The sequence below is a fragment of the Thermobia domestica genome, chromosome 5 (assembly GCF_964235325.1).
Source record: "Thermobia domestica chromosome 5, izTheDome1.hap1.1, whole genome shotgun sequence".
Lineage (NCBI taxonomy): Eukaryota > Metazoa > Arthropoda > Insecta > Zygentoma > Lepismatidae > Thermobia > Thermobia domestica.
In genome coordinates, this window is record NC_137458.1 from 296,239,574 (window position 1) to 296,257,006 (window position 17,433).

Sequence of the window (17,433 nt, forward strand, 5' to 3'; positions counted from 1 at the left end):
CAAGTTGTTTTCTGTTATTTTCTCTCAGAGACTATTCAAAAGATATATAAGCCAAACGTCATTTGGACCGTTATGTGTGAGAGTTCTGCTTCAACCTTTCTATCTATTTAGTCGGTCTATTAATTTTCTCTGTATTAGAGTAGAATGAAAGTGTTAGCATCTCGAATAGATAAATGAGTACACGAAACGAAGGAAAGAGGATCTAAAATTTCAAGAATGAAGCTCTCCAATTTTATACCTACCCACAGAATACAAGCCATTACATATAGACACAAAACCAAAGTATATTGAAGTGATTTTAAACTTACAGTAATTCAAGTAATTTATTGTTTAAGTACTCTTCCAGTGATTTAAAGATTTATGAAGTAAACTGGGTATCCAAACTGCTGGGCCTGGGTATCCAAGTGCTGGGCCTGGGTATCCATTTGGATACAAAAAGGTAGCTTAAAAAATGCCCTGCGTGTCTGCACTGAACGATAGATGTATGAGTCAACGTGTAGACGGGCGCGCTAGGCGATAGACTCCAGAGCATGAAAAATAGATTAAGACCACAACTTGCAGTTCTTCTTGCCGATTGGTGCTTTCTGCAATGATATATCAGATCATACGGTATGTGAAACAAAGGATGGTCGGATAAGCGAGACCATGGTGTATTGGTGTTTCACGCACCTAAACCTGTAAAATGTTTGTATAAACAATTATCTTTCACTCCCTAGCTAAATTTGTGGGTATGATCACACACCTTGTCTCATAAAGTATAGTCTTATAAAGAAAAAAATATTTTTTTTTAGCTAAAAGTTAAAGGGAAGCCAACTTCAGTAATTTACTTTATTTATTTATTTATTTATTTTTTAATAATGGCAAACTAGTCCATTTCATCACGATAAATCACGTTTGGTACTAAGATATCTTTTTCTGTCCGTATATATCCTTCACACTTTGTTGGAGACAAAATAGTTATTTTCCCAAGAAAACAGGATGAGAGAAGCTACACAACAATATGAACTGAAAACAATAGCTATTACCAATAGTACTGTAATCCTGGATATCAATAAGTTGTCCTTATTATATTGCTTCGGTTCTTATTAACATGAAAATTATGTTTTGTAAAAAAAAAAAAAAAAAAAAAGGATGGGATTCGATATGGTGTCAAAGTAATAAAACAACTATGAGTCCGCCACTCTATCCACCTAACCACGGAGGCTACGATGTGTTTGTTCTTTTTTCTTAAGAAATAATCTTCATAACCATGATGCGTATCGCTTCGAACCTTGACATAAGAGTTTTTCTGTTAAATTCTATATTTTCGAACGATATCTTAGTTACAGAAGCTAATTCATATTTGGCAGGCAATCTACACACTAGGTTTTAACCAATAAATGCAACATTTTACTCCAGTATCCAGTTCCTTGATCCAACTTCTCGATTCCCCTACTGAATTCCCTCCGGAATCGTGCTGTGCTACTGGAAAAATCCCTAGAAATCATCGTTGCCAGTATACACAAAACCAAGCATAATTTTGTTTTTTGCTTATATTTTTATTATTTTATTATATTTTTTGGAAATATCTTCTTAGATGGATTGCTCTCTATTATCTCCACATACTAATAACTCAATTTTACCCATAAACGTACGGAAAATGGAATAAATGCGAAAAATCGTGAGTTACAGTATACGCGCAATTTTTTTGCGCATGGGAGTACATGCGTGCGTACAAATCTGTTTGAGTTGCTCTTTCATTTGATATAATATTTATAATTGTAAGTTAATTGTAATAGATACTACAAATGTTCAAAACCCTAATATTAATTTCAAGTTGAGTCATCCTATTCTCATCTCTTTTATGTACATATCATCAGGGCCGGTCCTAGTCAATTTGTCGCCTCGTGCAATGGCATAATTTGCCGCCTCACCCTTTCTCCAGAAACAACAAATCTTAAAAGTCATGATTTTAAGTATGCTACTCCAGCATGAACAACAAAGGTGAGGGTAAGTGCAGTCGCACTCAGAAAGGCTTAAATACTTACTAAAATACAATCCCGTTGTGTCTATTTTTTTCTTTAAATATTAATCTATTATGTTAGTGAAAGATAAAGCTAACACACCTGCAGAGGAAAGATAGTAATCCTTTTTATAGAATTCACTATCGAGCTTCAATCTCAATGTATCAGTTTGCAGTTCCAGTGCAACTAGCTCTTTTATCTTTATTTCTTGATTTTTCTTCTACATCTTCTAACATTTAAAAAAAAAAAAACAAGTTGTTTCTATCTTCAAAGATAAGGAACTTGTTTCTGACAAAACAAGACTAGTTTCATATCAAAACTGTGATAACTTACTAAATGGAACAGATATTCACTACTATTCGAGAATTGAAATCTTGCATTTGACAACAATCAAGCAATTTGTGCTCGGATTTATTCGACCATTTGCTTTAGCATTGTCCATGTGGCCTTAAACTAATGCAACCTAAACATAATTTATGAATGTAGTATTCAAATAGAAGGTCAGCTTAGTAAATGTAACTACCATCATCATGAAGTCGGTTTCCAACAAGAAATATTTAATTTAAATAATATACTTATGACAGATTTTGCCGGACCATCCAAGTTTGCCGCTCCACGCAAATGCACGTGTTGCATATATGGTAGAGCCGGCTCTGCATATCATATATATCTAGTCGACAAATTATTTATATATGACATTTAGAAAAATACTATTAGGCAAATTAGTATTAGTTTTTACCTTTAGACAAGTTATTGGAATTTTATACTGTTCGTGACATTTTTTTCGTACTTATAATGTACGAAAAAACAAAATTTCATTTCTACTTTTATTTCTTAGTTGGTATTGATGAAAACTGCTGAAACCCGAATTGTTAATAGGTATGGTATTCATGTAAATTGTAAAATATTTGTAGCGTATCAGTATCTAGCGTTTAATTTATGTTGCATTTTACGGTGATTACACCTACATAAAAATATTTCATACTTAAATAGACGTACGATGCATTGCAAATGACTATTTGAAAAACAAACGAAATTTAGAAAAAAAAAACGAGAGGCAATGTTTTCTTTTCTAAAAAAAACGTACATTTCTGAAAAAATGCGAACCGTTTTTTTTCTATTTACAACACTAGCCATGATATATTTATAGGAAAAGGGACCCATACCTAGAATTTATTTAATTTTTGAAGGAAGGGGTTTCTATTTGATTGTAAAAAATTGCATTCAAATAGAACATGATCTAGTGTACCTATACCCTTATCGCACCAACAACGGTATCTGTTTTTTTTAAATTTGAAATAACTTGGCTGGAGTAAGTGCAGTACCAAAAAGTATTCTATAATATATATTACTATTTCTTTTCGTGACCAATTGTGTATAAAATCTCTGGGTTTATGGGTGTGGTTTCCAATTGTTCCCCAATAAAGGTGTCCTGGACCAGATTTGTTATTTTGTTGCCAACGTGATTTTTCAATTGAAAAATGTCGACCAAGAATGTAAAAATAATTTTGATAAGGAATTTTTATATAACTTGGTTTTTCCTTCTTTACATACACTCTTTGCAGCGGTATCGGTAAGGTCCCCATGTTCTAGGTCTATGTGAGAGCGAAGAAAATAGAAATGTATAGAGAATATTTTTTCTTTCAGCTTTTGAAATAAATGTTTTATATTTAGGATTAACCATGTTACGCTTGCATTCCAATGAATGCTCTTTAATGCTTGTAGTACACTGAGGGAATCTGCACAAATGCAAGATACAATTAGGTTTTGTTCTTTGATATATAATAAGGCTTGGCGGATGGCAAAAGCTTCTGCTTCAATAATAAATAATGATAAAGGTAGTTTATATTTCAAAGTTGTGTTTTGTGATGGAATTGCAACATAGCATGGTTAAGTTTAAGATATTAGAACGAGGAAGGTCAGTGGATGTGGTCCGCACCATTAATTTACCATCAAACAAATGGACAGCGCACGCACCTTTGGCGTGGGCGTACAAAGCCCGGGGTTGATTCCTCAAAATCTTTGTTTGGATTTTAGCTGGTCAAGCTTTGTTGTTTCGGCCCCGCCAAGCAGTGTTTGTGCGATGTTCGTGGAGAATGGATATATATTATGGTATCCATCTCGCCTTTCTTCTGAACCGTGTATTCGTGTTGTATAAATCAAATATTTTACATTTAGAACTTTTAAAACATACAGCCCACTTTTATGTTAATACATTTTTATTAATAGTAACGTCATTAAAATCTATTTAATGACAAACTTTGTGCTTATTTCTAAATCATCCATATGTGCCAAATAGTACTTTTCTTTAGTGTGCACAACTACCGTTTTAACAGCTTACTCAAAACCCGAATGAAGTTAAAGTAACGTCAGGTATGTGTCAAAATACAATATGGTAATACAGAGCCATTGTGTTTTAGTAGCACAGCAATTTTTACTGTATACTCTTATGTTTATGCTTCCAGATGTTTATTAAGAGATTGTTACTAGAAGCCTGTTAAAATAGACGAGAATTGACTTTTTCTTTATTTATACAATTTCAGCGTAAACTACCTGGACATTGCGCCACAATTCGCAGGTGTGTTGATGGGAATATCCATGTGTATTGGTGTTTTGCCTGGATTTCTTACTCCTATTGCCGCTGGGCAGATTGTTCGTGATAATGTGAGTTATTTCCTTAGTTTTATTTTCAGTTGGTTTTCTACTAATTGAAGCTGCACAGTGGCGGCTCTTTAGGGATGTTACGAGAAGTTCTTTGTCGCTTCAAACTAAGGGAAATAAACTTACATAATTCACTAATACCTATGTACACACATCCACAAAAGTATCTCCCCTCTAAGTGCTATAACTCCATTACTTGGGGTCCAGGTCTCTTGCAGTTGTGAGAACGCCTAGGCAGATGCAACCCAACTTACACATAACTTTTCTCGGCACTGACAGCAGTTGGTAGCACTGAGTTAAGTCTGTATGGAAGTAAAATTGTGAGTACATGACGAACGAAACATTTCTCCATTCTGAGATCAATCTCTCTGGTTCAGAGCGTATTGTCCAATGAATATCATTTGTTAATATCAATATTGCTGTTTATGTAATGTATTTTTTCATTATATACTGTATATTCAAAGAAATAAAAACACTGATCACATATGAATTAGAAATGCTTGTAAGTAGCTGAAAATAACAAATCTAGAACAACTGCTGGAAATAAGTTTGTAAATAATTGCCTCCATTGAGAGACCTTCTCCAATTCTCCTCATTCCGACATCTTTTCTTTCTCAAGGAGAGAAGATCTTGCTTGTCACACTGACAAGTGCGTATGCATTGAAATTGAAATTGAAACAGAAACACCTGAAAAAGTTTCACCCTGGCCTGGATTCGAACCTGGGTCCACCAAATAGAAATTCAATGCGCTAACCGCTCACCTGCCGCGCTATTCAAACTTCCACCCAAACTGATACCTAGTTAAAGCCGTTTCATGGAAATATATAAACAAGATACTCAAATTTAACAAAAACAAACAAATATAAACAAAATATAAATAAAAAAAATCCAAGAAAATATAAGCAACTTGTATGAGTATCTTAATGAATTATTCGAGATTTCCTTGTTTAACTCAAAAATAAGTTACATAGACGTTCCTCAATGAGGAAAATATCACGAAACCAAGTTGAGGCTACGCCATCGGCAGAGCCATAATTTGTGGGGGATAGGAGGCAACTGTTTCCCCAGAGAACCTCCCCGCTGTTCGAGGGGGCCCATTTTAAGACATTTTCTTACTCCATATACGATAGGAACATGAATTTAGGAATGAAGCATCAAATAGGGTCGCTACATTACATAAACAAAACAGCACACAAAAAGTAAATAGAACAAAATGAGTCGTGGACCCATTTCAGTAAAAGATGTCTACTATTAGGGGCTATAGAAATAATATTTAATTGTATTGCTTTGAGATTTATTAATATTGTCCCCTTAATAATTTTGTCATGTATGGAATGGGCCCAGGGAGTAACTAACGGAACCGCAGACCTTCCCGTGCGGGAGGGAACAAGCTCCGGGGAGCCCATAAACATTAAGAGAAAGTTGAAAAGAGGGGCCCAAGAATTAGAAGAACAACTTTTTCTAGGGGGCCAAATAAGCTTATTAATGCTTGCCCTCCCCCACCAGAAAAAATCTAAGTTACGGCGCTGGTCATCGGTTGCAGGGATGGTCCCAATTTTCATTATATCTCGTCCTTTACATAACTTCTAATTTCCGAAGAAGAAAAGACGACAGAAATTATTTTCACATTCTTTAAATTGTATCAACACGTTTAGAAATAGACAGTTCTATGTTTATGCTCCATAGCTACTAGTTTATTTTCTTATGTTCATATGAGGAATTTGTGGCAAATTGAGGCCACATGGTCATGAGGCGCAATCCACTAGGGGTTTGAATTCCTCTCAAGAGCAAGGTCGGAATTTTAACTGTCCTCAATATTTCTCTGTTCGTGTCCCTGTAGTGTTTGAAATACGTCGAAAGTATATGAGATGCGAGTGGCGAACAATACTCCGGTTGGGGCGATTTCTTTTTTAAAAATGTGAAAGCAGGAAACTCCTATTGCAGTTACCTGGGTTCAATCCCGTCGTGGCAATTATTATTTTTTCTGAATGGGAAGATAATGTTAATGTAATTGGTGTTGTAATTATATCATTCCTTTATTATTATTATTAGGGATGCACGCGAGACAAGACGAGACGAGAAATGGAAAAGTCTCGTCTCGTCTCGCAGCCTCAAATGTTGTTCTCGTCTCGCGTCTCGTCTCGTCTCGCAAATGTGAAGTCTCGTCTCGCGTCTCGCATAAAATTTTGAGTCTCATCTCGCGTCTCGCGCGAGACTTTCTCGCATGGTCTCGCAGTCTCGCATATATTCTGGGTCAAAATTTTGCAATGTGTTATTCTATGGCTGTTCATGAATGATGATGTGATATTGTGTCCGAAGGTAGGTATTTGACCTAAAAGTCCCTTGGCAAGGTGAATTCATGGTGGTTTGCCATTGCTTTCCATGGAATGAATGTTCATAACATCCTAAGGAGACGGAACTTAGAGTTCAACATGATATCCGAACTTGTGTCCCCTCCGCTCCAAATAAAAAAAAAAAAAGTTGTGCTGGAATTTGATTGCTGGACTATTAATTTTCGTCAGATTAATAGCATAATTTACAGCAAAACCAGCGTAATTTGTTACTGGATCCAACATTGTTTTCCAGCTTAGAGGTCTCCAGCAATATTTTCCAGTATGCCATGCGGGCATATTTTTGCCCTGAAAAAAAAGTCGCCAATGTAATTAGGATATAAAGAATATAACGTTTCCGTATAAGTTTTTCTGAACTCATTGAACCAAACCCGGATCCTTTTACTATATCCTTTTACTATATCTATATATAAATTGCTTCGTCTTTATTTAACCGGATTTCAACCTTGTCTTTGCCTACTTCTAGTCCGAAGAATGCTCTAACGTCACAATATCCAAAATTGACACGGATTGTTCCCTTAGAATAGGTTTGAACTTTCTTTTCAGAAAGTTTAAACTCTCTAGCATTAAATTTGTGGAAGCAGCAGAGGAAATATAAAAATACGTTACTTGTGTAGGAGAACAGTGCTGCCATCTATTGTCGCCTATCTTCCTTTACACCAACCACCAAGGAATAACATTACTTGTGTCAACGAACTTGTGGATAATATGTTAACAATTGCGACGAAAAAAGCTATATGGATCAATTTTCAGATCATACAGTTGAACTAACTGCAGTGTTGCCAGAATTCGCATTTTATCAACTTTTCCTTTCAACTTATATAGTGTTGCCAGATCTAGAAAATAAAATTACTGACAGATATAGGGCCATTTCTACCATCTTCCACCAAACCTATAGGACCATCCTACCAAACCAGTGTTTGAATTAAACTTCCGAACTAGAGGGGGATGTTTTTGATAAATATATGGAAAGAAAATACTTATTTCATGTAAAAAATATCATGTTATTTCTGCGAGCCGGGCCGGGGATAAACTTTGACGAGAGGAGATTTCCCCGCCATCCCCCAACATTAATCGCTAGTAGTAATGTGAAAAAGACAGAAACAACAGAAATATCACATTTCGAAGCAATAGGTCTTATTCGCTTTTCAGACTAAAAACAGAAGTTCATGTATTCGTGCGCGCCCGCGTGTATGTGTTTGTGTCGCAAAATAAAGTCCTAAATCGATGCTGTAATAAATTTCCAATTTACAAAGTTTTTTTAAAAATGATGTTTAGAAACTAAAGAAGGCTTTAATTCTGAAAATTAACCTTGAATAATAATAAATCTCATAAAATGTCTATTGCCCCAATCACTTTTTTTGTTCCTGGAGGCATTAACGCTCAACTTAGAAAACTCAATAAATGTAAAATCACTAAATATACAATTAAATGTAATTCATAAATGTTGCGAGACTGCTAGAAATATCGCGAGACTTCTCCTGCGAGATTTAACCGAGTCTCGTCTCGCATGGTTTAGTCTCGTCTCGCGTCTCGCATAAATTTTTCAGTCTCGTCTCGTGTCTCGCGTGCATCCCTAATTATTATTATTATTATTATTATTATTATTATTATTATTATTATTATTATTATTATTATTATTACCTCAGAAGGAAAGAAAAAGTAACATGGTCGAAGGTATTCATAGGAACAGAAAATATAAACAGTATGTCTGATGTTTCTTTGGTTTACACATGAACGCAATAACATTATCACGTTATGGATTTACAGATAGAATTATCATTTTATGACAACAAGAAATGGAATATAAATATTTGTTAGCTGATAACAGTAATGCATTTTGTTTTGCCCTTCTTCTAGGATGAAAGGTGACGTGATATCTTAAATAGGACCAATCCCGTGACTAGCGTTGTAAGTTCGATCACTATTTGCAATTTGTGCACAGCTACGAACAATTCCGTGGAACTCATTTTTGGCCGATACTACAGCAGCAAGGACGTGTTTAGCCCTTATGTATTCATCAATTCTTGTCCAAACACGTTACTTTTCAAGACGGTTACGAATGAAGTTGATATGGATGACGTAATTTTGTGTTGTTGGCATTTCACCTATGAAGGAGGTCGTTTCAACTTTTAGACCCAGAGAAATTAAATATTTTTTTATGTTAGTATACATCAGAAGTATCAGTTTTGTAGATTGTAAAAATTTACTGAATTGCCACAGCCGGAATAAAACTCGCGTCCCCAACATTACAAGACTAACGCTTACGCCACTACACTAAGACATCACTGTTCTGGGAGAAGGAAAATGGAGCTGCATTAAATTTAGTAATTACACATTTTTACGATTCCAGTATAATAATGCTGAAATTTTCTGATTTCAGTCATGATAAAATAGTAAAGTATTATGCAGAAAGAATAGTCCAGAGAAGTCAACTTTAAATTGACAACTCATATGTACGGAGGCGCTGCCGTATGCTCTTGCCTTGGGCCCTGATTTTTCACGGCACGGCATTGGACAGTTAGTTATATTGATTGGAATCTGGTGTTTCAGGGCACTGGATTATTTTTTTTTAAGTTGACTAAATTAATGAACCTTCCTCAGTACCTTGTTTCCTATTTTTACGCGTTTCACTCACTTTTACAGTTTTTCCATTAACTCTTTAAGAACAGGGACAAAAACATAGAAACATTGAGGACAGTAAAAATCACAAAAACTATTCGCGCGTTCTTGCCTTGTTTGAAGCAAAACAAAAAATATGGTGAACATGCAATTTTTGGTCTTCCATCTTCTATGTAGTGCCAAATTCAGAGTGTGAGTGGGTCAGTGGGTCAAATGGATCTTGTTTTCTAAGTGGATCAGTGGGTCGTGGGTCAACAGCATGTGACCCACTGCGACCCACCACTCACTATGACCCACTGTGACCCAGCGACCCACTCTGCTCACTGCATTGTAGACAGCATCTTCTGAACAGCATATTTTTTGCACCCTGGACCCTACCCATAGAAATTAAAAACACGTTTCTGATTGGTTGCAGCTTGCGATTGTCCAAACCTTCTGGTGTATGTATCGTGTATTATAGTAAGAACATTGTCACTTTGTTGGAAGTGAAGAAGAAGAAAATTTAAGAAGTAGTTGAGGTTAAATTTATATCGTGGCAGTTAAACGTTTAACAAAACGAGCTCTTCGGGGCTTCTAACCCGCTCCTCCTCCTCCTCTTTCTACTACCACTTATAATGTGGATTCGTATATCAAAACTGCACATGTAACGTAATCATTTTTGAGTATTATTTTAATCTTATTTTAATGAAAAAAGTTTTGAAAATTGTAAAAATAAAATATAAAAATAAAAAACTTTCCTTGGCCCGGGTTGGAACCTACACCAAAAGCAATAATAATTACTAGCACATTGCGCTAGTACTTTCAGCCACGAATACCGTTAGCAACAGACTCTTCATTTTTGCTATATTTCTGGTACGTGGCGAGAAACGGACACATCCAAGTTACGAGAACCGCGTATTTAGCTTCTATGAGTAAGGTCAAGCGTGATTTAAAAATATGCTTCTGAACACTGGTCAATTGGTCTACGTTTTACTTTCAAGGCCTGCATTTCCCTTTTTCATTTGTTTCTGTTTACTTACGTGAGATATGTATCTCTACGTGAAGAAAGAACTTGAGGCATTTTTGGATATTGATATTTGCAATTGTAATAATAGCAATAGGACGTATACTACTACTTGACTTTCGGGACACACAGCCTGTGAATTTTAGAGGAGCTAACTACTGGAAACAATACATTTTTGAATCACTGTAATATATAAATTATTATATAAAAATGGAATGTAACTATGTATGCCTAATCATCACGGCCAAATTGCAGTCAAATAAAATGCTTTAGGTATATAGTTAGGCCTTAATCCAAACTGTGATGTTATCATATTGCGTTCGTTATAATAATATATTAAGGGATAGTGGGGATCAAAATATTTGCGAAAAAAATTGAATATCTCACAAGCCGTTAAACTTACTTAGGAGAAATTCAGTATATAAAATCTTTATTGAAAATGAGCAGAACGTCTCCTAGCATTTTTTAACATTCTCTTTTATCGGGAGGTGTGCACTTTCTTATGGTAAATATATAGTTGGTTAGTTTGTAAAAATAATCGAAAACTATCATCTGAGTTCGATTCCCGGCGAAAGCTCATGTGGTTCGGATTCACGTTAATCCGTACTTCGTGCCGTAAGCGTTGGTGGACCACCGATGGGTAACTAGCGACATCTCGCCAAAAATTGAAAATCATGCCAACAGTGGCCCACCAATGGCAGAGACGCGACAAAACGCCAATGAACCACAAAATTTCTCCCCCAAAATATGTTAAATCGCCTATATGTGTCATTCTTTTTACATTAAGGTGAGTCAAAAAAACACTAAAAAAAGTACCAAAAAATTACCTCGGAGAGGGCTCAAACCACCAAGCTTATGATTACTGGGTGGGTGTTCTTCCGACTTTGCGAAGGAGGCGATGAAGGAAACGTCGTTTGTAAAGGAATAAATCGTTGAGATCTTTTTAATTCTTGAATCAGAGTGCTCGTTTAACGGTGTATATGAGACGATAACTGTTTGGGTAAGATAAAATGCGTTCGCCATGTAATTTTATAGCAAACGACGCGTGTCTATTTACTTTATTTCATAGTTCTCCCATACTCACTGTCTAATGATCGACGACAGTTGCCATCTAAATTCATACAATTATCGCACCTATCTCAAGATTTTTCACTCCATCATGTTAAGGCAGAGGTTATTCTTGACCCACGAAGCTCACTTTAGGAACAATTCGTCAGGAAAAAATAATATATGATAATAACCGTATGCACATGGCTGGCGATAGTTCGTGTTGGTCCCTTCGCGATTCACCGCGACGAATCGAAGAAGCGCTGACCAAAACGAAGTCATCGCTGCTACGCAGTGGTAACTTCAACACCACGTCTCGAGATATATGTTTCGACACGACGAAACCCTGTCGCCAGTGGGACACTAGCGGCAATCCTTCGACTTGTCTCTATATTGACGATCGACGTTTACCCTCAAGTGGGCCACTGGGTGCTGGCGACGTTTACGGCATGGGGTAGGTCCATGTTTCATATAGCCTCGCTGCTGAAAGGGACGTTAAACTCAAAATCAACTCAACAAAAAATACAGTGCTTCGCATCATATATCCATATATACTTACCATGCGCTTTATAATAATTGCTGAAGCTTGTTTATTATATGGAGTGCTTAGAGCACAGGGCAATCAACCCATCAAGTTGTGAGAAAAACAGACATAAATTTGTGATGTAAGCTGCTGTATGTTGGTCTACTTACCTTGATTTCGGACTTTCAAATTTCATCCGTTTTTCCACTGAAAAGTATCGATAATTCAACAAGGAAATAATTAGACCATGATAATTTAATTGAAATTCATCGTAATTTTGCCCATGACAAATACTTTACCATTTTATATCGTAAAGGTCAGATTCATCGTTATTGTAACACATCGGTACTTGAGCGATTGACCGTAGAAATTCAAACTCCGATTAGTTAGAATTTGACAACCTGGTTTTATTACAATATAAACTTTTTATCGATAGAGAAGAGGCCATGGATTATGTGTCAGAGTTGATGACGATGTGTTTTCGTAGATCAGTGGTTCATGGTGGGTGGTGGATCATGGTGTGGGTAGTGGGTCAGAGTGGTCCACGGTCAGTGGTGAATCATGGATCAGAGTGGGACATGGTGGGTGGTGGGTCACTGGGACGTGAGTAAAGTTTTCAGTGACCCATACCATCTCTGATCAAATCTGTAAAACCAAACCAAACAAAGAGCAATAATACACAAAACCATCAAGATCTTAGCTATTCACGACATAACTATTGCATTATCCGAATAACTCTAGTATATCCACAAATCATCATTTGTCATATTTTACCGAAATACGTCATGATTTTTCCGACAACCTGATATTTTAAATGTTTTTAATAAGCAAAGTTCATTGATCTCATCACTTATTCACTTACTCTCTTATGATCATCAAATCCTTTAAGGTACTTCCCGTAGATATAGAAAATTGAAATGTAGTAAGTAGGCTTGGTGTAGCGTGTAAGTAAACAAATGAAAAGCAACATGATAATATTTCCCTCCCCCAAACCCCTTAAACGGGAGTGTGTTGATTATTCAACAAAAAGACTTAAAATCCAATCAGAAAATTCATAAAATATAAAATATGTAGCCAAGTCTCGACTTTGCAATAATAATACTAATACTAATAAGAATACTACTCTACTACTACTACTACTACTACTACTACTACTACTACTACTACTACTACTACTACTAATAATAATAATAATAATAATAATAATAATAATAATAATAATAATAATAATAAAGGAATAACAGAATTACAAAATCAATTACGTAAACGATACCTTCCAATTAAAAAAATGATTGCCACGACGCAGGGCCGTAACTTGAAACCGCCACTACCTCCCAGAGAAGCTCCACGCCGCTCGAGGGGGGCCCATTTTAACACAAAATTGTCTTACTCCATATACGATACGAACATGAAATTATAAGTGAAGCATCAAACAGGTTCACTACATTACATACACAGAACAGCACACAAAAGGCAAATAAAACAAAAATGAGTCGTGGGCCCATTTTAGTAAAAAAAATTCTACTATTAGGGGCCCTAGAAATAATATATATTCGTATATTATTGTCAGATTTGTCAATATTGTTCCCTTAATTAATTTGTCGTGTATGGAACGGGTCCAGAGGCATAACTAACGATCCCGCAGACCTCCGGGGACCCATAAAGAGTAAGAGAAGGATGGAAAGAGGGGGCCCAAGAATTAGGAAAACGACTTTTTCTAGGGGGCGCAAATACATGCATTAATGCTTGCCCCCTCCCCAGAAAAAATCTAAGTTACGGCGCTGCCACGACGGGATTGAAACCAGTGTCTCTGCCATACGAGTTTCATAATTTGCCAATCTACCACAAATTCCTCATACAAAGATAAAACAAAAAACTAGTAGTTACGGAAGATAAAAATAGAACTTTCTTTTTCTACACGTGTTGATGCAATTCAAAGAATGCGAAAATAATGTTTGCCGCGTCTGTCCGTACCCCCCCCCCCCCTTCGAGACCAGAAATGAAAAAAACATTAAGAAAAGATGAAACAAAAAGAAACGAGAAAAAGAAGAGCCAGTGTTTAAAATATAAAGCTATAGCAAGCGTTTGGTTACTCTTTCTTATGAGTAGCTTTGTGCGGGGGAAACGGGGGGGTTTCAAATTAAAAATGGATATTATTGTAACGGAGCATTCTGAATTGCATCTAGCTCCTTGCTAATCCTATGAACTATAAATGACGATCAGATAGAGTCTCAGGTAGAACTTAAGAAATACCAATAATCCCCAATAATATGAGCTTGGCAACATAGGTTCCAGTGACATTTATTAAAGAAATTTTCAATTTCGCGGCAACACTAATCCATTTCGCGACAGGATGTTTTCACTGCCGAAAGAGATCTCGTTACTATCCTTTACGGCACTAAACGAAGACAAGAAAAAGAAGAAAAGACAAGAAGAACCGAGTTCGAAAGACCTCGGAAGACTATATTTTTTTCAATTTTTTAAATATCCTTTTACTCAAGATTTCTTCATAGTTTGTTACTAACATACTTACTAACATGTCCTCATTTTATTGTCCTAACAAACCAATATGGATACGTTGTAAGTAAAATAGTTTAGATTGATCGAGTCTTTTGTGACTAATCACAATATTTCATGTCACGCCCCCTCATTAGAAAATCCTGGCCACACGAACCAAAATATTTTACCAGTAAAATAGTTTAGAATGACCCAGGCCCTGGTGTGATAACCTCAATATTTCATCACGGATCCCCGCTATTACGAAATCCTGGCTACGTGCCTGTCTGCCGGCTTGTATTTTTGCGGATTCCAAGCATTTCAGATATCCTCTGATGTTATTGGCCGATACAGATAGGACATCAAGAGTCATGACCTACATATAGCAGAAATTAGGCCAACTGCTGTCAGCCTTCGTGGCCGAGCGTATTAGGGCGACAATCTAGTAATGAAAACAGTTTTTGGCGTGGGTTCGAACCCTGCCCAAAGATTTTTTAAATTTTCGTAACAATTTTTTCATTAAAATAAGCTTGCAGTTTTACTATACGGATCCATAGTAAAAGTAATAATAATAAGAATAAAAAGAATAAGAATAATAGTAGTAGTAGTAGTAGCAGTATTAATAGTTGTAGTAGTAGTACGAACGGGTTAGAAGCCCCGCAGGGGTTGGTTAGGTTCTGTTCTCTTGCTCAAATTTTTCTGTACATTTTACATGACCAACTTCAAACAGCTGGCTAGGGTAGCGCGCGAATACTGAATCTCTTGGGATTGGCGTAAATGCTGCAGGCTTTTCCTCTTTGGAAATTAGAAGTTACGATGAGGAAGAATAGTTGTAATGTAAATCGGGAGCAGTTAAAAACAATGAGGTAGTCTCAACTTGAAGAACGTTTCGTGATATTTTGCTCATTGACGAAGGTCTATATAACTTGTTTTTGAGTTAAAGAAGAAAATCCCGAGTAAGTCATTGTGACACTCATAAGGAACGTCTTCTTATTATAGTATTTGTATAGTCTTACATGTAACGATTTTAACTAGCTAAAAGTTTAGATAAAAGGTGAAGAGACGCGGTAGGTGAGTGGTTAGAGTATTGAATTTCTGTTCGGCGGAACTGGGTTTGAATCCCAGCCAGGTTGAAACTTTTTCTAATGTTTCAATTTCAATTTCAATACATACTCAGTGTGACAAGAAATATCTTCTCTTCTCTAGAAAGAAAATGATGTTGGAATGAGGAGAATTGGAGAAGTTCTCTCAATGGAGGCAATCATTTACAAACTTATTTCCAGCAGTTGTTCTAGATTTGATATTTGCAGCTACTTTCAAGCATTTTCTGATAAATGCATAGTCAGTATTGAGAATAATATATATATATAGTGTTCTTTGGAAAACACGATCCGAACCATACAGATTCATCTTAGAATGGAGAACTGTTTCGTTAGTCACCTACTTTACAATTTTACCTGAATAAACACCTGGATCAGGTCTACCAACTGCTGTCAGTGCCGCGAAAAGTTATGTGTAAGTTGGGTTGTATCTGTCTAGGCATTCTCACAACTGCAAATTATCTGGACCCCAAGTAATGGAATTAGTTTGCTTAGGGTGGGGGAGATACTTTGGTGGCTGGGCGTACTCTGTACAACAATTAGAACACAGGTATATCCTTTTCTCTTAATTTGAAGCGACAAAAGTTTAATTTTCACCTATGTGACTTCCCTCAAAAGCCGCCATTGAATATCTATCTAGCCAATAATGTATTCATCTACTGGTTTTCTTTGATATAATCTAAGCACTAAGCTATGGGCGATTCTATCTCAAATAGACTAAAGTGTATGCATTTTAAAATTTCATGGTCTCAGATTTTGATAATTTTTTGTACATTGAAAGACATATTTGAGAATAGTTATTTCCCAAAATAAAACTTTTCCAGCCCTTATATTTAATTTGTAATTAATTACGCAATTAGCTTCAAGATCACAACTCAAATACAGCTGTTTTTGCATTTTATTGTTTCAATAACCATAATGTTATGAAGCTAAAAATTTTCATCTCCCATGTAATTTTGCCTGTAGATTTCAAATCTGGAATCAAAACTAATGAATATTGTATAGGTGTAGAGTTATAGCAGCATTTAAGTCCCAAGTTCAGGCCCCAAAATGAGCATGTGGTAAAAGTTGTACATGTGTGAAATTTTAGCACAAAGTGAAGAAATACCTATATTTTGTGTGAACCAAATTTGGTTTTAGGTATTTGACCCTAAGGCCCTCAAAAATCTAAATGTGTCTTTCGCCTCTTAACTAGCTTCTGAAATAATGATATTTGATGCTGTATAACTTTTATTACAACTATTCTACAGAGTAGCCTACAATCATGGGCACCCAAAGGGTGCAGGGCCCCCTTGGCTCACGAAAATATATATGTAATATAGCAAACCACATATATTAAATACCAGACGCAATATAGCAACCATGGAATGATCCCCTCTAGAAAATTTTCTTTGGGTGCCGGTGCTCACGGCATTTGACGCTGTCTCGTTATAAAAATCTATAGTCTTTTCGCTATAAGACAAGACGAGAGGTACTAAAAGTACCCCTCGAAATGCACTAAAAGTACGAGACAAAATGCAACCCTGTCGTGAGCACCACATTGTTAAAAGTATTCCACATTACTGCTTACATTTCTCATGGCTTTCACTTTCCAGTATAATCAGACCATGAACGAGGGAGCTATTTG

The 17,433-nt window shown here is 36.1% G+C and overlaps 1 protein-coding gene across 1 annotated transcript in view; it reads left to right on the forward strand.

Annotated features, from left to right (window-relative positions):
• Window positions 1–17,433, forward strand: part of LOC145684923 (sialin-like) — a 270,897-nt gene that overhangs the window by 206,939 nt on the left and 46,525 nt on the right. Inside the window, exon 10 of the mRNA XM_081757275.1 lies at window positions 4,547–4,667. Coding sequence (XP_081613401.1) covers window positions 4,547–4,667 — 121 coding nt within the window. The remainder of the gene's footprint in view (window positions 1–4,546; window positions 4,668–17,433) is intronic.